This window comes from Rhinatrema bivittatum, chromosome 17, assembly GCF_901001135.1.
Source record: "Rhinatrema bivittatum chromosome 17, aRhiBiv1.1, whole genome shotgun sequence".
Classification (NCBI taxonomy): domain Eukaryota; kingdom Metazoa; phylum Chordata; class Amphibia; order Gymnophiona; family Rhinatrematidae; genus Rhinatrema; species Rhinatrema bivittatum.
In genome coordinates this window covers 24,168,744-24,195,028 of record NC_042631.1, presented here as the reverse complement: position 1 = coordinate 24,195,028, position 26,285 = coordinate 24,168,744, and the positions used below count along the sequence as shown (strand labels likewise).

Here is a 26,285-nt window from a genome sequence, read left to right as displayed (position 1 = left end):
TTGTATCTAATTGGTCCCCTTTAAAAGTTGCTTTGTTTTCTGTTATCAGTGGTAAGCTTGGGTTTTTCAGGTTACTGACATAAACAGAGCTCCTTGGACCTGTAATGGACCTGTTACTCATCAGGGACCATTCGTTATTCCCAGTATGCTCAGACATTTATAACAATCTCAGTTCAGCTCAGAAAGCCAAACAATCACAACTGATAATCAACTGAAAAATATCCTGATAATCTACTGCAGTGGTTTTTGACCTAAAAGATCTGTTGCTAGAGCAGTCTGGTTACGAGAACATTTTGTCCGGTCAACATGGTGCTCTGTGGTTAGAATTCACAAAAGTTAAGAAGACTTTTCAAGGTTTTCTAAATATATAGATTATAAATGTAGATATATTTTCTGCTCGTTATTTTTGTTTAACCCCCAACCACACCATATTGGGTAACTTTGAATCCACCACATATTGGAAGCTAAACAGGCTCAGATCTCTCTGGTCCTTGGATAGGAGACCATCAAGGAAAATCAAATACTGTGTGCAGCAGAAGACAGCAGCCTTGACTGTATTATGCCATGGTGTCCATGAATCCAAGGTCCATAATTACCAAAGCTTGTCTGTCACCTCCACAATTGTTTAAGCTAGAGTTCATTTAAATGTGCTGATTACACAGGTGGATTCACATTTATTAAATGTATTTAATTGGTTATTTGTAGACATCATCTTCGTGTTAACCATAATGAAGGAAATTTTCATAGGCATTTACCCGACTGAAACCTGGCCTTTGAAATACGGATAAAAGTATGGTGGGGATCCATAGCGTGTGTACACGTAGCCACAGGGGAAAAAAAAGGACATACCTGTGGGCATGTTAGGTAAGGGGGAGGAAAACGGCACTTGCAATGTACCCCAAACTTTGCTCTCCTGGCACTGGTCAGCATTTTCCTGCACTTCTAAGGAGGTGAGATGGGATACTTCTGCTCTTAAGGGTACCTAGGCTTTTGTGCCAACTGGAAATCTTGAGAAGGGGAGAGCTGGCTCTTCAAAGGGGGACCTCCCCCACTGCCTGGGAAAGAAGCATAGGAGGTAGCCTTTCCAAAAATGTTGCTTTGGGGTCCAGAATTTGAACTTGGGCTGGGCCAACCTGAAACTTACTAAAACGATTTGAGGATCCCTCAAATAATGCTTGAGGGGGGGCCACCCTTTGGTCATCATGGCTCAGATATAATTTGTTTTCACTAAAACGATGGAAATAATTCAGGGTCAACTGAAGTCACAGATCAAAGAATCTGATGGCAAATGTTTAATCCTAGCATATGAATATGACCAAAATTCTTTGGCTCAGTCTAGATGGAATTATTGGTCCATACAAAGTGTTTTTCACTAAGGGGTGTGCACATCAAATTTAACTTATCTGCTCCCCTCCCTGCCACCCCTCTCTCATGACAGGTGCCTCTTTCTCATTGTGTGGGATCTGCAGAGTTGAAATGGGACAGGAGTGATCCTGGATCTTATTTTCGAAAGGGAGCCAGCCGTCACCATTTTGAAAACAAGACTCCTGCCCTTCTTAAGCTTCAGAGACTCCACTGATGGGGTAAGAGACAACCAGGGATGGGAGGGAAGATATAAGAGAAGGTCTGGGGGGTGGGGGGTGTCAATTTTTAAACGCTTGTAGCACTGGGGGAGTTTTTCATTCCCAAAACAAAACTAAAAATAAATCCTGAATTTTGGTGAGTTACATGTTTGGTTTCATTTTCTAATAGAGAAAATTAGGTTCTTCGCTGCATTTGTTTTCATTTGTGCTGGAAAACAAATGCACGTCTGACCTTCCACACAATAGTCTGATTGTTCAAGTCACCCTTCAATCTACGCAAAAGATGTGTCCCTGGTTCCTGTGGTTTCCGTCAGGTCCCTAGTAACGGTGGCAAACATATTAGGTAAATTACTTTGATTTATGGAGGTTTTCTCCGATGTTGACTGAGAAAAACTTCATATTTATTTATTTGGAAACATTTACAAAGCAATGTTCATTTTATAGCACTATCAGAGTAATAGAACAATATAATACAAGGCAGTAAATATTATAAATACTAATAGTGATAGTGCACATATAAAGGAAAAGATGGGGGAGGGGAGCTGTTTCAACCAGTGACAAAAGAAGTTAAGATAAAATGGAGTAGGAACGAGTATCTTCCAATTAAGTTTCCAGAAATGACACTGTATAGAAAAATCCCCCTTAAAAAATATGAAAATAAAAACATGCAATGGGCAGAACAGCTATTGAGGGGGGGGGGGGGGCAGTGATATAGGAATAAGATGTGAGCCAGGCCAACCACGAGCATCAAGTACTTCATTCAACCAGAAAGAGAAATAAATTGAGAAGGTCGTTGATGCTTAAAATAAAGTACTAATAACTTAACCAGTGACAGGATTCAAGTGAACTTGGGACAAATAAAGAGGGTGATAGTAAGAATGAAGACGGGAAATGGCCACTGACGAGACCGGGTGGGCTGGTCCTTGTCTGTCAACATCTGCAACCTGGCCTTCTGGCTCCAGCTGTGCACTCTGAGGCCAGTGCACTAGTTTGTTTCTTTGTGTTGTGCTGCTTCTGTACTGGGACTCCCATGCCAATAAGCCCAGTAGAAAAATAACTCACAGAGTTTTGATACGAATATTTTTGCATAAACTTTACCTTATTGAGGTATGGTCAAAGTTTTTGCGAAATCAAGTTTGCAATGCTATTTTCACTTGTAGTTTTGGCTTGGAGCTCATAGTTAGTGAGGCTGCTGATTGACTGGTAAGTTATATAACATTTTACACATGCGAGAAATAGCATTAGCAAACTTTTGCCTGCTAAAAGCTCAAATAGTGCAACTAACTCATACTATTTCCCCTTTAACACGTGCAATGTTGTGCAGTTTAGCACATCTGCCTTTTCCACTGTGGTGTTTAAATGCAAGACTTTAATTATGGTAACTTTGCAAAGAGGAGCCTCACACAGGGCACCCAATGGCACTTGCAGCTATGAAACGACTGCCAGTGTTCCTGTACAGACAGGATAACTACATTTGTTAAATGCTACAAAATAATTGCTGAAAGAACTCTTCATCTAAAATGATTTTAAAAGATAAACATTAAGGTTGCGCCATCGTCATAAAGAAACTGTTCATAATGGTATCCTAGTTTCTTTTCCTGTATTGATTTTTATACATTTGCTTACAGAATGAAATGGTGGCAGCTTTGTGACAGTGCTTTGGAGTGTCCATCAACTGGTGTGGGTATCTTCATTCATTTCAAACTGTAACATGATGAAATTGTCTGAGGGTAAGTAGTAAGAATTGTACTCAAAATGTTCCTGTCATTATCCACATGCAGAAAAAAACAAGTTGAATTAACACGGGTCTGACTCTCATGAGTAATAGACTCTGTTGTTAGATCTTCAGTCTGACTGTGCATCTTTCCTAAACATTCATAATTCAATTACCTTAACTAAATAAAAATCATTCACTTACCTGCTTGGATGGGGGCAGGCTAGCCCCGGGTTACTAATGGCTAACTTGGAAATGTAAATATCTGTAGGGAAAGAGAGTTTGCAGGAAGGATAGGATGATAGTCCAGAGCAGTGGTTCTCAACCTTTTTCCCATCGTGACACACCTGACAGACCACGCTCATATGTGTGACACACTGCTCATAACAATTTACAGTGGAAATAAAAAATAAAGGTCCAGTATTATTTTTATTGTTAAGAATGACACAAGAAAAAGATACATATTCTGTCTGAACAGAAATTGCATAAACGGTAAACATCCCACACCAAAACAGCACCAATTTCCAGCACTTAACAGTAACCACCTTACCTAAGAAAAGGCAACACTAAAAATATTATACCAGGCCTTAAGACATAAATACACCTCCTATTAGGAAAACAGACCAAGTCAGGCTGCTATAGAGCCCTACACAGAAACTACACCCCAGCAGAAAACCTCACCTGAATCACTTGTGCTGACCCTCACCTAACAAAGAATAAAGAGACCAAAACGCATAACTAGAAGCATGCAGACAAAAACTGAACTGGAAACTGCAACAAGCCAGAGTCTCTGTATGCAGTGCAACAAAGGAAAAAAAGAAACATCACCTATCCTTATAAAACAAATCAAAAAATATAAAATCAGTAGCAGTAAAACCATACTAACAAAAAGAATAGATTATTTCAAAACAGCGGATGAATGAAATATCCAATAATTAAAAACGCATATAAAAAATTTCTAGATACCAATAAAATATTTCAAAATAGCAGACACAAAGACCCAGTAATGAAAAATAATAAGGATACAAACAATTTTTTGCTCTGCATACCTGAGAACGTTTGATATCCAGGTGCCCTGAGATTGTTTTGAATTAGCAGGAGGAGGGACGGTTTGCTTGCACCTTTCTCCTCTCTCTCTCTCTCACACTGGCTCTCAATTGCTCACATAAACATGTGCTTTTTCTCTGTCACTTATATAGGCTCTTAATTACACATTTACACACATGCTGTCTATCTTTCTCTCATTTACACACAGGCTCTCAATCACATACTCACATGCTCCCTCACCTAAACCAGCTCTCAATCACACAGACACACATGCTCTATCTTTCTCTCACTTTCACAAATGCTCTCAGTCACATACTCACATGCTCTCTCACCCAAACCAGCTCTCAATCACACACATACATGTACAGGCTCTCAATCATTCAAATACATGCTCTCTCACTCACACACACACATACACATACACACACACAGGATCTCAAACACACATGCTTGCTCATTCACTCACTCTCCCCCCCTCCCCTGAACTAGCAGCAGCAGCAGCCTCCTCCACTTCTAACCCTAAAGGCAGCAGCAACCTACTTCATTTTCAGCCGTCGCAGAGAAAGGTGTCCTATCGGCCGCGGGGGTTGACGACGTTCTTTGGTTTTCTCTGAAGCGCGCAGCTCATTCCTCAGGCTGCACCTCTCTTCTTTTCTTCGGGCCGACGCTGCCTGCACTAGCATGGTCTCTTCTTCCCGCGCACGCACCCGCTGCTCACCACTTCCGCTTCCGGGCCGCGGGGTGGGGGGTGTATAGCGGGAAGAAGAGAGCATGCCGGTGCCGCTGACTCCAGGTGTCCTGCCGTGTTCCGCCCGGGCTATCAGCATTTTAAGCCTGGGCGGAGGACCTATTTTGCTCGGGAGGGGGAGCAGCTGGGTCAGCGGGGGAACGGGAAGTGTGGCGACACATCTGCGTGTTCTTGGCGACACACTGGTCGAGAACCACTGGTCCAGAGGATGGGGAAGAGCACATTTGACAATCTAACTCCTGGATTCATCATTCGGTGGAATGATGAGCCACAAAAAAAAAGGGGGCAGGGCGATAGTGAGCAGGCGGCCGCATCGCGGTGGTGCATTTTCTCTCACCAGGGTTGCAACCACACTGCTCACTATCGCCCCTGTAGCACCAATGAAATAGCTATAGCTATTTCTGGTGCTAATGCGGACGATAATATGCGATACATTATCGCCCGCAACGCTACAGGACCCAAATTTTCCTAAACCCTGCCCAAACTCTTCCCCCTTCCCTAATTTACATTTTTGATTTACGAAGCAGTAGTTATCACGTGTGTTAGGGCGTTATCGCATGTGATGCCCAAACGCACATGATAACGACCCATCGCAATTTGAAGAATAAATCCCTAAGAGAGAGAGAGTATGCAGGGTTTGAGGAAAAGCATGTTTTTTTAGTAGCTGGAAAAGCTGTCTTGGGGGAAATATGCTAAAACGCAAAAATAATAAAGGAGTAGTACATTGCCACTAATCCAGGCATAATTCCCATTTTTCCTATATAAATTTCAAAAAATTCCTACTAAGGTCCTTAAAACTCCAAAGCTAGCATTCTCCAGCTTCTTTTATCAGTCTTAGAATGAGATGAGTAAATGAAAGATTAATTTGTATTTTATTAAGGTAACTAAATTATGAATGTTTACCAAATATATGAATGGCCAGTAGCTAAGGTTAAAGCCTTGATGATTGCTACTTCTGTGCGTTCACTAGTTTGAAACTGGGCCCGATTAAACCATATTATTGTTATGTACGCATTAGAATGTGTTCACAATTATAAGCAGTATTCCTTATCAATGGGACCTGAGAAAATCTGAAAGCGAGAAGGGAAAGCTAGAGATCAGCTGGGGTCCATGGCATCGCAAAGTAAATTGGGCAGATTAGATTAGACCTCGAGATCCTTATCTGCCATAATATTTCATCTTTGTGTTTCATTGTACAAAGAATAGTCAATGTGCCAAGGAGCATGACCTCATTCTTATCTGTAATACAATCCAGCAAGAACTCTGCTTTATGCACCCTGGGTCCAGCTCAGTCTTTTAGTTCAGACCTTATACACTAGCAAAGACCTGATTCTATTGACCAATTCTGACTTATCCAGTATATGAAGGCTCTTTAGGTGGGCAATGGGCACATTGACCAATGATTTAAGTTTACACTCACTGTCTTACTAAAATTAACCAGTATAGGTATTAAGTCTTGTCATGGGTTGTTTATGTGTCTACTCCAGAATTTACTTTATATAGAAATATTTTGGTAGAAATGTGATGAAAGATTTGTTTGCTGATTTGGAATGCAAAACAACCTATTTCCATAATCATGTTATAAAATAGCTCAGATTTAATTAAACAATCTGCTTGTTTAATGACCAGGTCAAACTGTGCAATTGGGATAGTGTGAATATACCGCTTAGAATTCTTCAACCTTTCTCTGTGAAAAGAAGAACCTCGAAAAGCTATTCTTAATACCACACTTCAGGACAGATGCTTCCACCAGATTAGCCCTCATCCTTCTCCAGTAGCTGAAGGATTTTTGATGGGGCGGTATTTCAGTATGTCCCTTGTTACGTGGCCTCACTAGTTTCACATTGAACAATCTTTTCTGTGGCACATTAAAAGCTATCACTAAAAGTATCTGTAAAAACAAATTATCTCAGCCCAAATGTATCTAAAATACTTTTTTAATCTTGCGGAAATTCACAATTGATACAATATTGAAGTCATTATTTTAACATACTGTACAATCATGTTAGGTAAATGTCTTGGATAAAGGCACAGCACACCATAGTTTACAGAGATGCCTTGATAGGCAACGGTTTAATGTAATCCCCGAGTCTTGGCAGTGTTGCCATAGTGTAACTAGCATGGTTCCCATCGCACATATATGCTAGAAAATAAATAAATAATAGATGCTGCAACATTTTATTTGAAATAGAATTGCATATAAAAAGAATATACGATGATTTAATTGTAATAATATCATTCTTTTTGGTAGTATACATAACAGCAGTGCTCTAGAGTAGTTTCTGGTTTGTTTGTTCAACAGAAGGAAATGATTTTAACTATTGGAAGGATGCAAAATTGTCTTCAGTTTAGTCTTCGCTCTTTGAGGAAAGAGCCTGCTGTCCATGAAAACCAAAGGCTGTTGACATCTAACTTTCATGGCAATCTACAAACAAGAAACACTGTCATGAATATACCAATACCTTCCATTAACGGAGAATTATTAGTTGCAACAATGCATGTTCATTAAACCTATTTTCCATGCAGATCAGTGAGGACTGTTTTCCAAAGATTCAGTTTTCACATGAGCTCAAAATGTGAGAAACCCTTATGGCAACAGGGTTCATTAACATTACATAAAACTGCAATTAACAGTCTGATTCACTAAGGCTTTTTTCTCATTCTGTGAATATGGAGGGGGGGGGAACTTAGCAAATCAGGCCCTAAGAAAGCAATTAGTTTGCTTATGAATTTATAAACCAGAACTGAACTAGCATTCATGGTAAAGAAAATGTTAATTAGTGCGTGAGTCATGACCTATCCCAAAACTACTTTTAAAGAAGATCCAAGTTTAGTGCTTTGGTTGATTTTAGTGAAAAATCCTTAGTGAAGAAAGCACTAAGCAAAGTTTAAAATTATGTTATTGAAAAATTATCACCAAACAATGACAACATAAGGGCCATATAAGGAGTCTGCATTTTCAGTTTAGGGTGGGTAGCGAGCAAGTATGCACAGCAACAATGACACACTGATGCCACCTTACTTCACATTATCAGTAAAGAAATGGAGAATGAACCACAATCCCCTCCCACCACCAGCATTGACAGGAAAGGTCTGGGGGCACATTGGCCAAGCACTATGAGGATGCTTATCATGCTATGACCATGCTGCATCTGTTTATTCAGGTTCCAGTGCCATCGGTCTGCATTTAAAACATGATATATACTGTGGAAAAGGTTCCCATATCACTACGTGTGTGAATTAATGAACATTAATCCAACTCATAGTCAACTAACTGACTAAGCATGAAACATTGTAATCCCTCCTTATACAACTGACAGAATTTGACTGCCATATCAAATTAATACTGGTTAATATTTAATTTAGAAATCAGGATGTCAATTTGTTTTAACTGTATTTGTGTGCCTTTATTCATCACTTTCTAGTGGTCTACGATACAAATTCTACAGAATTCTGCTACCGGTTTGACTGCAAGTAGACATCAAGATGAACATATCACGCTGATTTTGAGATGTTCATTGGTTGCCCATGAAACAGCAAGCAAAATTCAAAATTTTAGCCATGAGACTTTAAAGCTTGATGGTCTTCATTATCTTACATCTCTTTTGATGTCTTACGCCCTTGCCCGGCCCTTGTGGTCCAGAGGTAAAACCTTGCTATCAGTGCCCTCTGTTTAAAGTTGCTCATCTAGCTGGAACCAGACATTGTGCATTTATTTCTGGCCCCATATGTTGGATGTTCTTCCTGATTTCATGCAAAAGATGGATGAAAGAGTTGTGTTTCAAAAACATCTCAAAACACTTCTCTTTCAAGAGGCTTTTACTTAACTGTCTGGGGTAAATGTGGCAAAGGTTATGGTAGATACGTCTATTGTTTGTTGTTTTATTATGTTGATTTTTTTTAGCTACTTTTTATTGCATTGTATTGTATTTTATTAAATATTTTATATTATGCTGTACTTCGCCTAGCATGATTTTGTTATAGATGGATGATTAAATATTTAAATAAATGAATAGTATAATTGGGAAGATGCAGTTTATTAAGTTGATAAATAAGATTTGTTCTCATGGCAGCCCTGCATATCCAGATCAGAGATAGGCAATTCCAGGCCTAGAGTTGACACAAACAGGTCTGGTTTTCAGGAAATGCATAATGAATATGTGTGAGGTATATTTGTATGCACCGCCTCCATTGTATGCCAATATCTCTCATGCATATTTATTGTGGATATCCTGAAAATCAGACCTGTTCATGGCATTCAAGGACCAGAGATGCTTACCCCAGATTTAGACAATCACCCAGTGTTTTACATCCTATTCATTCCTTCCAAGAAGGTACATGAGGGAGAACAACAACAATGTGCATTAGATTAGGGTGCACAACATCTGGGGTTTCTCAGTCAAGGGCCTCCACCACCGGAATGCCCTGCCAAAGCAGTTATGATGAGCTCCCATGCCTATGGGGAAAAAAAAGCCTTTATTGAGCAAGGCACTTAATGTTGTATTAGAATGTACTGGCTTTATTTCTGTAGAGCTATTACAGGTCCTAATCTATTTATGTGGTTTATTTTACACCTTGCTTTATGACCTTCAGACAGAAATCAACTGAATAACATTTGTTAAACAACTTTAAATGTAAATAAAGAGGTTTGTTAAAATGAAGTACTAACAACCCAAAAAGTATTAATAAGCAATAGCATCTGGATATATTTATTTACCATATTCCTAATGTCATTCAAGTGTTTAAATCTGAATGCTCCGTCTTCGCCTGCCAAAGGTTTTCGATCCTACGTCAGTTGGCACAAAGTCGTTCTTGCCAATGCCCCCTGACCTGCTTAGAAAGCCAGCCAGGCGCTGGGTCGCACACGTCGCCGTCTTGCACGATCTCTTCTGGGCTGTGACACTGCTTTCCCAAAGCAAAGAGGAAAAAAAGAGAGTGTCAGAGGCTGGGTGCTGCATTCACTGAAAGTAAACGCATTTTGAAGCAGGAAAATCAAAGCTTTGGAAAGAGAAGAGAAAAGGGGCAGTGTCAGGGCTTATTTGAAGTAAACAGAAGTGAAATGAAGAGGGGCAGGGTGGATTGATACTGTTTAGTAATAGTGGTGGGTTTTAAGATTTGGTTTTAATAAAATGCAGATTCAGTTAGTTTCATTTGAAACCTTTGGGCTCGTGACCACTACTTTTTGTAATGGAAACTCCTTTCCATAGAGAAGATGTACGAAAGGGTTTTATTTTTCCATTTTTCTGTGATGGCCCAGTGAGAATTAAAATTATATCTAATTGATATGTCTGTCTGTCTGTCTGTCTCTCGCTCTCTGTCTCTGTGAATAGAGGCAAATAGAAGTTGCACATAGTTCTGTTGCAATCATAATCCTTGTCCAAACTGAGTGTTTCTGACATAAAGATAAATGGTTTGCTAAACTGCTATGAATAAATTTTTGAGAGAAAAAGAGCCAACCTGTATTCTGTAAATCTGAGCCATGCAAATAATCATATCTTAAAAGACTTTCTTTACTAAATGCAAACAGGAAAGGTTTGACTAATGCTTTTAAAATCATTAAAGGCAAACACATGTTGTTCCACTTATTATTGCATCTATTAAATGAGAATTTGGGAAACATCATGCAATAGAAAAGGAATAGGTACAAAACCCTTACCTGAATGTTTTCATTGAAACCCTAACAATACTATAAGTTTATAACCTTTCTTTATCTTTGCCCATCATGCCATACTGTGCTTTGCTTGATAGTTTTGCCACCTTTACAAGATGCTTTGAAGGTCATGCAGTAAATTGGCAAATGATGCTGTTTATTCTGTTAAAATAAAATGTTAAATAAAACATGCCTTTCTAACGCTCGAGCTACTAGCCAGAGCATTTTTATATTTTTATTTAGACTTATCCTTTTTAAAATGTAAACATAGTTCCATATTTTTCCTATTGCCTTAGCAGAAGCTTTATAATGTAGATCTGCACATCTGTTCTCTAGCCCTCTTAATGTCAAAACAATTAAAACAAAAGAGCTGGTCCTTGTAGAAAAATAGGTTTATTGAAAAAGTGCATGACCAGGCATGAACGAAGCAATTTTATTCATACATGTCACAGCCAGAAATGTGAAGCTTTCCTTAGATATCTTTGTAAATAAACTGCTAAGAAAATCATTGAAATCTCAAGGTAGTGCTGTTAAATTGTATTTTAATTTTATTTGCTGTATACGTTTTTTTTATTTTATTTTATGTTTTCTAACTCAGTATTATGTGCTAGGTTCTTCTGTAATCTTAAGTCCGCCTCAAGTATTCCCTGTCGAAACCTGAATCAAAAGAGCATATCAAGTGCGATCAAGGCTAGATCCACATGCATCAAGTCGAAAATTTAAAAAGAAAAAAAAAATAGCATGTCTAGTTGTTTGCAAGGGGTTCCCCATAGTTTGAATAGTGTTCGTTTTCCATGTCACTCAGCACATTTCTTTTCTTGCCCGGAGTTCCGGCCCCGACATCTGTACGAGAGTAATGCATCTTATGGAGGTCCTGAGACAGTTTTCCCAGCACACAAGTACTCAGATTGGCGCAACGCTTGGAAATAGGTCTATCCAGGCTGCAGGAGAAGAAAAAAAAAAAACATGCCAAAAAAAAAAAAAAAAAACCAAACCACACACATGCATAGGCGTGCACAATCTAAAGATTAATGCTAGATTTTTGCAATGCAAACATTTCTCTTCTTTTAGTTTCATGCACCGGCATTCATACATAACACAGTCCTGATTTACTTGTCCGCATAATGCATGGGTGATCTGGTGTCAGATCGGTTTCATGTGCATTCCACAACGGTTGAAAGCCATTGACTAAGGAAGTTAAACGAAAACATATACTGCATCTCAGACACATTCAGGGGACCGTAAGGGGCGTCCAAAAAAACAAAAAACAAACCACAACAAACATACAGGTCGGGCATAGGCAGGTCAAGCAGGAGGAGTCGGATCGTTTTGGGATGCTCTGTCTCCCGTACCCAACATGCGTCTGACAATTGTGTTGCCTTTCTCATGCGGTGCCCAATTCGGATGCAGACCATGCGTGGGGGAAGACGTCATTGCTTCAGTGCATTGGGTATAACCGCCCCGTGGTTATTAATGGTCTTCACTGCAGGCAAAGCTGCTGCACGCTGGACACAGGCGGGCGGGCATACCCTCCTCCCAGCCCCATGCAGAATGCGGGGCACTCTATTGCCCCCAGCACTTCAACTGCCTGCCCTGCCTCTGAATGATAACCACCTCCACTGCTCTATTCCTTTCTCTTAAGAGTTGTAGAAGCAGACAGGCAGGTTGCCTACATTTATTTAAAAAAAAAAAACCCCTCCCCTGTTAAAAAAAAGAAATCAAAGCAGGTGTATTTTGAAAGGCAGGGCACCAGGGCTCTCCCACCTACCTGGGGGGGGGGGGCGCCTCTGGGTGGCCGCTGCGGCCCCGCTTACCTGTTGCCCTCGTTGGCTTGCTCGAGCTCCTCCGCCGTCATCTGCACCAGCTCTTTCACCAGGGCGTTCAGGAGGCGGCCAGCTTCGTAGTCGCTGAGCGCCACCCTGTCCGGCAAGGAGTCTCTGGCCAAGCCCGCTCTGGGTGGAAAGAAAAAGCGGAGAGGGAACTGCTAGCAGGGGCAGCGAGGCTGGCACACCCCGTGGCTGATGCCCGGAGGTGCCAGGGTCCGGGACTCGAGCGTGGCTAAGCAGCAGCACAGCCGAAGGGCCACGCACACAACACACACAGCAGGCAGGGAGCTGCTCGGTGAGGTTGCCTTTTTTGGTTTTTTTTACCTGACTGGTGCTGCCTGGGAGCTGGGCATCTGGCAGCCAACCAAGGCAAAGACAGCAAGCAAAGACGAGATCTTCAGCAGAACCATGATGCCCTCCCTGCAAGAGAGAAAAAGCATTGGCCGCGTGCCAGGGTCATTGGCATCGTCCGGACTCCGGCTCTCGGTGACAACTCCCAGCCCTCGCTTCGTCGGCAATGGGAGAGCTGCCCGAAGCCAGAGGTTCCAGGTAGGATTTATTGACGAGAGCAATAAAATCAATCTAAGTGCTTCGGAAAGAAAGGAGCTCTGTCCTTTTGAAGATGCAGTGAAATTGCATTAAAGCTTAATGTTGCTAAATGCCTACTAACAAATGCATGTGGGTCCGGCATTGCCTGTATAAATATCTTAAAATCAAGATGTATTGAATCTGAAAATGGTTATGGTTAAACGAAAGAAAGGGCCAGCGTGCCTATAACGAAACAAACCAAAGGTTTTCTAGTAGGAAGCTGAAGTTGATGAAATACACTATAAACCCTAGGTTCTCATTACTGAAGAATAAGGCACTGACCAGGATAGTACCACATGTTTTGGGGGGGGGGGGGGGGGGGGGGTTTCTGTTTCTGATTAGTTACTCACTTCTTGTACAAAACTTTAAGCTCTTTAGTACAATGAAATGCAAGCATAAAACTGGACCGGACCTCAATAAAGGACATTCATGGCTGAATGAATACAAATTCAAACAATGCACTGCACCCTAAAGCATTATTGGAAAGCAACTGCACATCAAGAAAGCAAAGTTACTGTAAGAAAAATGTAGAAATCTGCAGGTTAAAAATTCAGAATACGCTTACCTTGAATTGCCGTGCTGCTTAGGTAATAGTGAAGAGCGGTGGATTGGTCTCACCTTGTATTTCTTAATGGTGCCGCTGTCCCCTGCTGAAACGCTTATATCTACCACCAGGGGAGAGTGTGGAAGCGCTCGACCGCTAGGCGCTAGCCAATGAAAAGACGCCATTGGCCCTCGGCAGCCAATCCGCAAGGGAGACTGAAACCACAGCGTCCCAATGACGTCATATTCCAGTCCCTGAGTGTCCCCATTCACAAAAAATTTGCCAGTCACTTGACCATCCGACAGGTTTATTTGCATTGATGTCATTGAGGAGAAAAAAATCACATTAGACGATTAATGAAAAGTAAGGGGAAACTGCCTTGAGTCATTACTAATTTCCACAATGCATCCGTCCCAAAAAATGAACTGTCACTTTTCAGATGACAAATTCAAAGGGAAGATTATGTGCTGATTAGGAGCGACATCTGTGTAACCCTTCTCCTTGGTTCCCTAGTGATCCATTAACTGAGGCTAGTGCTCCTTTAAGACGAGTGCAGCCTTGCTGCCGCCGAAACTGGACGGAAACTCAGCAAGCTGCCCTCATTCACATGAACAGAGAGAGGTGAAGCTGCAGCTGCAGCTCAGCTCGGTTCACTACACCTGCTCCTATGGGACCCGGGGAAAATCTCTATTATTTAGTTTTGTATAATAACAACCGGGAAAGCAGCTCCCTTGTATGGGTACACTCAGACGCAGATTAAACACTGCCTCTTAACTGGCAGGAGACGTGCCAAATTGCCGTGAGATCGGAATCTCTTCAGACTTTTTGTTCTGTAACGCTATCCGATGAAGGAAACCCCTGCATATAAAGCTGGCTAGGCAGTCATCTGGTAATGCTGCGCCTTGGGAAATAGCAAAGGCGGCGTGCCGGCACCTCGAGCTGAGCCGCGTTAGCTGAAGCTGAGCTCGGCTCCTGAAAAGCAGCCCAATTGGGAACGACTCCCTTTGAGGAAATCTGAGGTCCCGGACGGCTGCCCCCAGTTCAACGGAAGCAGAAGGCGATCAGTCAGCGGGAAGAAGAGCCTGCTTCTCCCCAAGGCACGCAGGACAATCACATATTCTGGCAGACGTCGAAACTTTTACACTTTTTTGCAAACGCTTTTCGGAGCAGTCTGTCTGAGTGCATGCTGTGGTCAGTTCTTACACTACACGTGCCATGATATAACCTGTACCTACTCTGTTCATGTCATTTTGCTTCCTATTTTTTGACGCGTTTCATGAGTTTGCCTTTCTTGCTCCCTTTATATAGCTGAACTGCCCGTTATAGAAAATGTGCAGCCAGAAAGTGAGCCCGAGGGGCAGCCCTAGTTCCTCAGCTCCTCGCAGGGAATAAGCTCGGTTAGGGCTGGTGCCATGAGGGGTGGCTTTACATCTGCTGCAGGACGTACTGCATTGCAGGCGAAAACTGACAGCAACCATGTTGCTTTGATATCTTTCGGCGAATAATAATCCCTAAGGTTTGTGTTACCTTATCTGTATACCAATCGCATTTGGGTGGCTGTTCGGGCACTTCCGTCGCCCTACAGCACTAGCTGACATGTCTGGAAAAAGAAAAAGGCAGTCTGGCCAAAAATCTAGTGTTTATAAGGAAGCAATGAAGCACGATTCCAAGAAAAGAAAAGAAAAGCTCGCTGCTGTAAAACTGGCCAGTTGGTGATGCACTCAGGTAGCCAGTGCAGAGGCAGGGACTCTCTTCCCAGAGAGAGAGAGAGGATACCCTCCCACGGAGCATAGAGAAGCTGAGGATGGGTGGACCCCGGGAGCAGAGAAAGAATGAGCTCAGGTAAAACTTTACCAAAAAAAAAAAATCATAATCTACAATTTGGTTTTTTTTAACAGATTTTCAAGCGTAATACTGAAGTTCTGATGTTTAATGCACTTACATTCGTCACACACATGTATATCCTCAGGTAAATGTAGATTCGTTTGATATCAGCTGGTAATCTATTTTTTTTAACTTCAACTTTGCATGACAGAGAACTTGCTGTCAGTCCTACATTTCATTGCATTATGTGCAAGCAGGACTAGGACATTACATCATCTAACTCAAGCATGCCAAAGTCAAAGGGATACTCCATTAAAATAAAAAAAAACCTTCTACAACATGATTCACCACCACAAATGCCAAGGTATTTCAGACTAGTGTATTCGATTAATGTCCCCACACTTCCTCATTTCCGGGCTGCCGTTCCGATCTGCTGTGCAAGTTTCCCACGATGTTTTTATTCTCTCCTACAGCAACAGGGACTTGAATCTTCCAGGATGAAGGGGAAGGCCAGTCTAGCAGTTGACAACCGAGGCACAGTAAGTCGACAGCTCCATGCCCGGTGCATATTTGCTGCTGTAGCCACTTTCGGGAACTACAGGGTTCACTTTCCTGCTAGAACCACAGAAGTACTGCATGGATTCAGGGGGAAGGTAACACACGCAGGTGCCTGGGGCCCCAAATTCTGAGGGTGCCCACAAACCCGGGACACCGCCTGCTGCTCTGTAATTTCTGGAGGCAAAAAACCTCCCTGGTCCCCTGCCTAAGGCGCCCTGCTCTTCTAGCATTGAGCAGAGTTCGGGAGGAAATAGAATTGGAATTTTTCTGAAAAAATACTAAATGTATGTATTTGAAATCGGCTTTCCGGCAGCAATGCCAATCAAAGCAGTTTACAATCCAAAGATAAAACATAAAACCAAAGTTCACAGTAAAAACACATAAATGCGAGTTAATTTGAAAAAGTATTGCGAATAGAGCCACCACTACCAAATAGATACCTTTCCCCCTGGAAATAGATTGTAAAATTCTCCTTCAGGAATACATTTCTCACAGCCAATATTTGGTCACCAGAACTACAATAAAAATCCATCTTTTAGGACTAATTATCCATTTAAACTTTTACTTTAAGGGCCTGGTTCACTAAGCTTTTTTTTCCCCCCTCACTAGGGGTGGATGGTGGTAAGACCTTGTGAAATAAATGGCCGGAAGGCCAAGGGTTAATGCACCCAATGAAACGCACTGTGTCCCGGGCCGGGGGTATAAAATGAAATAAAAGGTTGTGTGTCTGCCTAAAGGTTACATCCCATTCTGAGACACTCTGGTTATTATTACTGCTCCAGCAGAAGAAGGATCTCGGATCCCGACTCGCTTTCGGTTGCTGTCTTCCATGCCAGTCACATTGCATTCACCCTAGCAATTCGAATTTGTTTAATTCCATCATCAATAAAGGGAATAATAAACGTTACTAGTCTCTGGAATGCAAGCCCCCGCTGAATTGAAGTGCAACAGAAGCAACACTTTATTTCTTAAAGGTTTTCAGTTTATAAGAGGCCATTGAAAAGTTTCATCTCTGTTCTCCGAATTAAGAGCAAGTGAGCAAACACTGGACTTGGCAAGGGCCGCTTTTTAAGGCAGGGGAGCATGATTTACAGATGCGGTCGGTTTAAGAGCCACTTAATTGCGGGGGAGGACGAGGACTTGTCCGAATAGCGTGGAGCTGCAGAGTAAACGGTTCACGGGGCTCCTCTTGGCGGCTGACGTGCTCCCCCCTCTGCCGCCGGGTGCTGTTAATAGACCCAAGCGCCATAAATAATCGCCTGCGATGGCCCTTGAGCGGGACTCTGATGCCTCTGCCCGGGAGGAAGTTTGCACACCTGGACTCGGATTGAGTTTCCTATGGAAAAGAGAGCTCTCGGAACGAATCCGGCAGGAAAGGAGCTCAGGACAAAGCCAGTTTTAGGTTTGGGTTTGTTTTTTTTTTTCTTTTTTACTGCCTCTGTCATGCAGATGTTGCCTGAAAGAGCTCATCCGACAAAGTCGCCTTAAGTGGAGGGCTTTCTGTTTGCGCCACGATAATTCATACCTGAGTGGCTCTGGCTAGGAAGGAAGCAGCGAACCGCATCAAATGCGCGCAAACAGCATTTCCAGCAAAGCGCAAACACTTCTGCGCGGCTGCCTGGTTCCTGATCCGTAACAGCCCCCGGCTCGGGCTCTCCTTCCTCATAGCCCCAGAGTAGGTAGGGATCAGCAGCCTTTTCACGGGGGAGGGACGTCCTGCTCTCCCACAACTTGAGCGTTTGCTCCAAGGGGCGAGCTGCACAAGGTAATCCTGCTCCCAGGACGACGATGCGCCTGCGGCCCCCACCTCCTTCTGCATGAGGGGGGGGGGGGTGCAGATCAGGCTTTAAAGCCAAAGTCGTCCCCCACCCTCCCCTCCTTTTAATGGGCTGCTGGGAGCCACATTGGCAGGGGCCTGGTTGCCTCTCCGCGCTGAAGCAGGAAAGCTTTTCCCACAGACCCCTGCCCCAGTCTTTCCTTACAGCAGGTTTCAGTCCCTGCAGAAGTCCATAGCCTCCAAATCGATGCTTAGCCCTGATACCTCGGACATCATTCAAAGGTAAAATTGTAAACGTCGTTTTGCTGAGAATGGGCCAGGCCAGACTTTGCCTGGGCGGGCGTTTCCTGCTCAAGGGCAGTGCACAATGAGCTGAGGCCTACAGTGCATCAGGTTATGGGAGAAGGACTTGAAAGGCGCCTGTGTCTTCTTCTGTAATCAAAGGCAGGGCAATAAATAAAATGATCACTTTAGTGCCCTTGGCAGCTGGCTGGCCTGGTCTTTAAAGCACAGTTCTTTTAACTTGCATTGGAACTGCGGAGTATTCAGAGAAAGATAAACCTAACCTTCAGGCCGATACAGTAAAAGGAGCGGGAGAGCGGGCGAGCGCCCGCTCTCCTGTGCACGCGATTTAGTATCGGCCCGCATGCAAATGAGGGCCCGCGGTATAAAGAGGCACTAGGGACACTAGCGCGTCCTCAGCGCCTCTTTTTTGACAGGAGCGGCAGCTGTCAGCGAGTTTGACAGCCGACGCTCAATTTTGCCAGCGTCGGTTCTCAAACCTGCTGACAGCCATGGATTTGGAAAACAGACGCTGGCAAAATTGAGCATCCGGTTTTCAAGCCGCGGGCCGATTTTACATTTTTTTTAAATTTTTAATTATTTTTAACTTTTGGGACCTCCAACTTAATAGCGCCATGATATTAAGTCGGAGGGTGTACAGAAAAGCAGTTTTTACTTGTGCATGGCTAGATCCCGCCTGAAGTCAGCACTTGAATCTAATTTCCCATTCACCAAGTGAATCAATTAGTGACAAACCTTTTGCAGTTAGAAAACAAACGAGGTCGCTAAACCACCTGATAGCACCGTGTTCCGGTTGGAAAACTCAATCCGCGTTTTTGGCTTTTGTAACATTTGTTTTACTTGGTGATGTATTTATTTGTTATGTTCGGACTTAGGAAGATTTTCTTTTTCGAAGATCAAAAAAGCAATTGATCTTCTCGTGCAATAATGTTTACTCTGAAATTACATCCTTGTTTTGAAGAACTCAGCATTCATACTTCATATACAGGCTCTAGAAACATCAAAGAGCTTGTCAGTCCTGCTCTTTTACCAAATCACAAGCAAAAGAATCTGTGTACTTTAAAAGGTTCACGGTCGAATGGCCATTATCACTGTGGGAACTATTCCTTTTGCTCTAACATGTGGCATGAGGGCATTAAGAACAAGATTTGCTGAACACAAGTTGTTTGAAGAACAAGTTGGAAGCACCCATGATCTGTCATTGCATAGAATTTAAACACAGTTTTTCTGATTTGTGGTGATGTGTCCTTGAGTCGGTGACTAATGGTGGTGATAGAGGCATGCAGCGGCGCAGGACTCTCCCAGTGTCTTTGTCATGTTTCCAGGGCCAAGTCTTTGTCATGTAATAAGTCCAGAGTCTGTTCCGCACTTGGTGTGGTCCACAACCAGCCCACGGGCTGCGTGGGGCACGCTGTGGCACAGGACTCTTCCTGAATCCTGAACCTGAGTCTGAAACCTGAACCTGGGTCTGAGTCTGAATCCTGTACCTGAATCTGAACCTAAGTCTTCATCTAAGTTCCAAGTCTTCAGAGCCTTCGTCTAGTCCTTGTCGTCAGAGTCATCTTCTGTCCTTGACCTCCGCCTGTCCTGCTGCATATGCCATTCCCAAGTGGCAGGTTCAAAAGAGCTTTCAAGTGGCTGGAGGGCTGCTCCAGAGACCAACATTGCATTGCTGGGTCTTATTCCTGTGCGTGCAGGTTCAGCAGTCTCCGAGTGTTCCTTCCAATCTTCTGTTTAGCTCATGCTCAGATGTACTCGCCTACCCACGGTGCGTACCTTGGAGCCTTGCTTGGGATTGTGCTGTGGTCTAAGGGTTCACACTTTCCTGATAATTGAGCCTCAAGTCTGCTCACAACAGAAAGATCATAAAAAAATAATACGATCAAACTGATCAGACTTGTGGAAATAGTCAAAGCTGTAAGATTAATAAAGTATACTGAAGGTTAGACTGCTAAAGTATGTCAAAGGTCAACATTAAGTTTGCTTCTGCCTTCTGGGCTGCCCTGAAAATTAATCAGCCTGTGCAAAGCATGAGATCGGCATTCCAAAGTTTACTTTCTGTCCCCTCTGTTAAAGTTGATTAGGCTTGACGAATTTCACAAGCAGCTTTTTTTGCATTCAGGGTCCTCTTTTATGGAACACATAACCTGCCGGTCATTAAAAATGAAGTATCATTATTTGAGCAAGCAAATAATGTTTAGTAGGCCATATTAAACTGTTATTTATAATCCTGGAGACAGTCCTATTGTTACTGTGTTTTAGTCGAGTTCGTTTTATTGTATTTTATAATGTTACCTTTTGTGTTTTATTGTATTTTTTTTCCATATTCAGACCATTTTTAATTACTGTTTTATCTATGTAATATTTAGTTTTAATATGTTATTCATTTTTGCAATAAATTATGAAATTCTGATAGGTGGTATAATAATGTTTTAAATAAATAAACTTAAAGAAATCATATGACTTACATGAATGCAGTATTATTAGCATATAAGAAATATGATGAATATTACCAGCTAGAAAAATGTTATGCTTACAAACACACTAGACCATTGATGTGATATATATAACTTCTTGTAGCCGAGGAACTCTTGAGTCCTGCATGTCATACTATTGTGGCAATTCTACATTGCTCTTAAGATATCTTACTAATAAAGATTTTTCTCTTGGCTGACTGTATGTATTCAGTGTTTATTCTTGCAGCTGGAAGTGCCCAGAACAAAATTTCGGAGTGCTGTACAGTATGATCAGAGTTAGCTATCTAACTTATCTGGCTAACTGAACTCTACCCTGAAATGTCACCAAGATATCCAGTTAAGTTTTATCCGGCTAACAAAGTCTGAACTTAGCTGAATAAATGGTGATGAATATCAGCCTCATTAAGTCCAATTTAAAAAGTTTGGTTTGTCTGACTTTTATTTCCATGTTGGAAATAGTGAAGAAAATAGAAGATGCTGTAGAATTGTAACATTTTGGAGATTTCTACCCAGGCCCAAAGAAAGAAACAAAATCTTTTCACTCCCACTAAATCTATGGCCTGTCCTACTTGCAGACTGGTAAAAGTGGTGTGTGCCTCAGATGGAGCAGATCTCCATTGTCCTGCTTCCAGAGTAAGTTCTCCAGACTGGGCGCTCAGTCTGACGTCTCATAAGTTTATTTTTGTGCAGATGCGCAGGAAGCCTTCGCAGTAAAGAAGTGCTGGAACAGGGAGATATCACAGTTTTCCTGGGAAGAGGTCAGTTTCATGTTTTTCCATGAAACCTGTGATGACTGATATTACAGATAGACTGATATTACAGATAGATGTATCATTCCCAGGGCCTTAGTGTTATGCGGTGGAACCCTGGCCAAGACAAGGTTGGCGCTACCTATAGAAGGAGACCTCCTGTAGGCCCTTGTTGTCGGAGGCAGGTACGTTTGGTGTGGAGACCCAACTGGACCTTCACCATTACCAGCCCTCGTTCCCCGCAGGGCCGGGGTCGGCTGGACATAGGTGCGTGTCTCCAGAAGACGGCGAATCCCATGATGACAGCAGGCGGAGTCGGGCATACCAGAGGTCAGGTGCAGGCAGCAAGCAGGAAGAACCAGAGAACACGCAGATAGTTGGGGCAGGCGGCATGCAAGATGGAATCCAGGGACATACCAAGGTCAGAATTCAGAAGAGCAGTGACGGAGGAGAAGGAGAGGAGCGGGAACCAGGAACCAGAGACAAGGCGGGAACAGGAACACATGGAAAAGGTCCAGGAACACACGGAGCAGGAGCAGGCAGAACCAGGAACACACGGAGCAGGATCAGGCACATGAAGCAATCAGCGACTCTAAAAGAGCAGGACCTGTGGCTGAGGCAAGGAACTGACGCTCAGGCAGGGTTTATATAGTCCCCTGACCTGACGTCATCGGTCGGGCCGTGGGAAGACTCCCCACCTGGCCCTTTCGATATCCAAGGGAGCTGTACGCATGTGCCTAGAGGGGCCAGCGGCAACGACGGCGTCGGAAACGGCTGACGCCGAAGAGCGGGGCTGATCAGCATGGGATTCATAAGGCCTAAGTTTGTACCTGAGGCAATGGAAAGTAAAGTGACTTGCCCAAGATCACAAGGAGCGACAGTAGGACGAACTCTGGTCTCCTGGTTCGTAGCCCACTGCTCTAACCACTAGGCTACTCCTCCACTCCATTTTATCCTTCCTCAGTAGTCTCGTCTCTGAACTGAACAACCCTATTGTCTTCAGCCTTTCCTCATAGGGCAGCCGTTCCACGCCTCTTATCATTTTGCTTGCCCTTCTCTGCACTTTCTCCAATAGAGCTATATCTTTTTTGAGATGCGGTAACCAGAATTGCACACAGTATTCAAGGTGCGAACTCACCATGGAGCGATACAGAGCCAATATGATGTCCTTCATTTTAATTTGTAGGTAAGCAACAAACAAAAGGATGCCACAAGAGCGTCTTTTTCAAAATTTAATCAAGGAGACGTGTAGAATCAAATATTTGATTCTACACGTCTCCTTGATTAAAGGAAAGAGGCCTCCAACCATCACTGACTCTCACACTCCCTTGTCCCCCCCCTCCTATTCCCCCTCCCCCTTCCCCCCCTCCCCACCTCTCCTCCTCTCCCTCTCACATTGGTCTTACCATGTTAATAATCGCCTAAGATAAATCTCCACTTATGTATCTTCTAACATATTGTTTTTGTAGATATTGTTTTTTGTTGATTATATTTATCACTCTCCAGTTGTTATAATGTAAAACCTGTCCTATTTTCCATCTCCCATGTTTTCGCTCCCTGTTTAATGTAACTTTATTTTCTACCTAGATGTTAATTGGTTTCCCCTCAGTTCTATTGTAAACCGGTACGATAAGACCTGGTCTTGAGTATCGGTATAGTAAAAGAAGTTAAATAAAAAAATAAATAGGACTTTTTTGGTAAATATTTTGTCAATTGTGAAAACATCCTTAACCACTATATTTATTAACTATATATATAGTGCAACGGGAATAGACCTTTTAGGTGCTAAGTTCCTGCAATTATTTGCTGTACGGGACATACTTCCAATTTCTTGCCAGTGGGATTCTCCCAGGCCCAAGTCTGCACTACCAGGAGCGAAGTCCTTTGTTGTTTTAAAACAATATAACAAGAGGCTCCAGTTCAAGGCGGGACATTTCTAGCCATTCCTGGTTTTTGAACTTTCATCCCCGCGCAGGGTGTTATTTGTTGTACTCTCTGCTGGTACAAGTGCAAATCAGCGCAGCAGGTACGATAATGTACCAAGATGGGGTTGCAGATATCCAACATTGCCTATGATCTCCTTGCTTAAAGGGGGGATCACTTGATGTCCATGCTGTATTATAGCAGGCGAAAGGGCAAGGAAGCTGGATATCGTACTTTGCGCTAAAAGGCCACCTGTCAAGTATTTTCGTTCCAATAGACAGAAACGAGAAATCCCTTTTCGTAAATTCGATGGAACCTGCAGCTGCTCTGAGACCCTCTCCCCCGCCCCAATCGCCCTTGGTGGTGGAACTGAGCGGCAGCTCCACCAATCAGACGCCGCTGTGGAGAGGGTGCGGCACTTGGTGGACCAATGAGTGCGGACCAGGAAGAGCGCCTGGAACGTATTTCACACGTGGGCCAGCGGCGGTGGTATGTGGTCCGCGGGGCAGCTGTGCGCGGCTCTGGGTGGCTGCGCGCTGCTGCTGCTTTTCTGCGTGGCGATGGCCCGGCAGCTGCTGAAGCAAAGGCGCCCGAAGGGCTTCCCCCCGGGCCCAACCGGTTTGCCGCTGGTCGGCAACATCCTGGCCCTGGCGACCGAACCGCACGTCTACATGAAGAAGCAAAGTACGATCCACGGCCAGGTATTTCATGCAGCTAATACGCCGCGGCTTTTGGCATGGGAGGGTCGCGTTGCGGGACCTTAGCAGATCGCCTTGTGCTAGGGGAGCGTTTCTAAAGCTGAAAAGCTAAGGCGAAGCATAAATGATATGATCGCAGGTTAAAACTGTTATGGCACGTTGCAAAGTTTAAAGAGTTCGGATGATCTGCTGTTTTCAAGCCCGATGAAGCTCACACAGAATGATTGTGCACACTGTTTATATGTTTTGCTAGAAGTACAATTTTAATCCGAAGTTACAGGTCAGGTATATGCAAATATCAGTTTTAGATATACCTAACTGTGCTAAAGGTCTTTTCGTTGTTGCTGCATTCCGATCTGCTCTCTGTTCTATAATAAACTTTATGACCTCCTTCCATCACGCTGACATCCTTCCTTTCCACTTCGCCTGCTTATGGCATGCTCGCTGTTCTTGGGGAAACTGTTCACATTTCGTACTTACCTGAAGCAGTGATGGATTTAGGATTTTGCTCGCTTGGGCACTGATGGGGCTGTCGTCCCTCTTTCCCACCCCAGAAAAGTGAGAACAGAGCGGACGATGTAAAAACAGCCGTCTTTGTTCTGCTCCAGAATCAGCTCCTTGTCTCGCTTCCCGGAATGACAGGAGGAGAGGGGCTGAATTGGGGAGCAGGGTGGCTTTTCTTTGCCGGCTGCTGTGCGCTTTGGCCTCAAGCCTGCACAGTACAGAAGGGGAGGAGCTGGGATAGAGCAGTTTTTTTTCTGTCCTTTCCAGCCTCACCCCCATCCTTCTTATTCTCTGCACGGAGGGAGAGGGGCTGGATCAGGAAGCAGAAGGCTGTTCCCTACTGAGCAAGATTAAGCACAATAGGAAGGCAGCAAATCTTCAGCTGGCCTGCGGCCCCTCTCCCCCCCGATTTTTGCCGCCCTAGGTGAATCCAGACCTGATCCGAAGAGACACTGCATTCTGAATTGTTTTGCAATCTGATCTGTTTACAGTAATTCACTGTACCGTATTTTGCAGAGATTTTATTACTATTTATTTTTCACTGGAAGAGTGAATAGAAGTGTGTTTTTCCTGGTAGTTGTAAATATTTGCTTTAATGAAACAGGAAACAGTTCCTTAATGACATGCGGAACAGTTAGGGAAGTTTGGAGGGAAGAACTGGGACCATTGTTGTGCGACTGAATAGGTTTTTAGATATATTCATAGCACAAAGTACACATTGAAGAACAAGCTCCTTTTTGCATTTGGTGGGGCTCTGCATATTGGGTTTCTACAGAACACTGAGAACAAGCTTGATCACTTTTAACAGCAGCTTTTCTGTTACTAAAATACTTAACGTCCAAAAAACCCCCACATTCCAGACAATCAAAATGTCAAACACAACAAAGGAACCGGTAATCCAACAAACCTTTTCATAAAAGCTCTTCCATCAAAAAGGCAGATGTTTTGTAAGTCATAGAAGGAATGACGAGGACATTCTTAGTTTCCTGAAGACGCCGCATCAGCAAGCCTGGCGGCGTCTTCTGAGGCAGAACCGCCCGCACTGCCAATCATTTGCGGCTGGATGACAGTACTTGTAAACCAATCGACATGCCAAAATCTTTAACAAATATTTGTAACTGTACGTCCCAAACGGTGTTCTAATATTTTTGCATTATGTCCCGTCAACTGGTGTACTTTAGTCCGCCCCGACAGCGGCCGGTGTTTCACTGCGGAAACGCAGCTTCTTCCGGGGAGTTTTTAAATGACTTTTCTTTGTATCGAGGACGCCAAGTCTCAAGAACATTTCCTCGTCATTCTTTCTATGACGTACAAAACATCTGCTGTTTTGACGGAAGAGCTTTTATGAAAAAGTTTGTTGGATCACCGGTTCCTTTGTTGTGTTTGACACTAAAATATTTAAAACAGTAAATTCCATGCCAGAATAAATAAAATGAATGTATCACCTACAGCAAGAGACCCAAATCTTTACTTTTTAAATTGAGCCATGATGCAAGAAAACGTAATTGTTGTTGTAAGCAGGTTATACAGTTCCAAAGGCTGCCTTTCAAATTACTCTAAAGCTCTCAAGCATTGTTCTGGTCCCCCGCCCCTCCCCCACCTCCATTTTATCTCCTGTAAAGTTTGTTTGGAGATGTATCTAGATTGGCAAAAAAAAAGTCTACACCCCCCTTGGACATTTTCACATTTTGTCAGTAAATCACACTTAAATGCATTTAAATGTAGATATCTTTTCCACTAATCACAACTTTCAGGGCCAAAACATAAGCAGG

General features: G+C 43.2%; 1 protein-coding gene and 2 long non-coding RNA genes across 3 annotated transcripts in view; 1 reads left to right on the top strand and 2 right to left on the bottom strand.

The window, feature by feature from the left end:
• The window catches only part of LOC115079201, a 31,646-nt gene extending 22,351 nt beyond the window's left edge, over positions 1-9,295 (top strand). Inside the window, exons 3-5 of the long non-coding RNA XR_003853222.1 lie at positions 1,439-1,583; positions 3,212-3,313; positions 8,518-9,295. This is a non-coding gene — a long non-coding RNA (uncharacterized LOC115079201). The remainder of the gene's footprint in view (positions 1-1,438; positions 1,584-3,211; positions 3,314-8,517) is intronic.
• LOC115079200 lies at positions 7,039-25,725 on the bottom strand. The gene is made up of 3 exons (XR_003853221.1): positions 25,421-25,725; positions 9,810-9,994; positions 7,039-7,517 (listed from the first exon to the last, which is right to left on the bottom strand). It is a non-coding gene; the product is annotated as an uncharacterized LOC115079200 (long non-coding RNA).
• CALCA (calcitonin related polypeptide alpha) lies at positions 11,117-13,801 on the bottom strand. The gene is made up of 4 exons (XM_029582454.1): positions 13,722-13,801; positions 12,893-12,988; positions 12,557-12,694; positions 11,117-11,683 (listed from the first exon to the last, which is right to left on the bottom strand). Exons 2-4 carry the CDS (start codon positions 12,976-12,978, stop codon positions 11,488-11,490), a joined length of 420 nt encoding a protein of 139 aa, XP_029438314.1. The 5' UTR covers positions 12,979-12,988; positions 13,722-13,801; the 3' UTR covers positions 11,117-11,487.
• Positions 25,726-26,285: the final 560 nt, after the last annotated feature.

Bases quoted from the DNA above. Each gene is read 5' to 3' on its own strand.
- CALCA (XM_029582454.1), bottom strand. From the start codon at position 12,978: ATGGTTCTGCTGAAGATCTCGTCTTTGCTTGCTGTCTTTGCCTTGGTT. The intron at 12,695-12,892 runs GTAAAAAAAACC...CTTTCCACCCAG, and splicing joins TCCCAGGCAGCACCAGTCAG to AGCGGGCTTGGCCAGAGACT. The intron at 11,684-12,556 runs GTAAGCGGGGCC...CTTCTCCTGCAG, and splicing joins CAAGCCAACGAGGGCAACAG to CCTGGATAGACCTATTTCCA.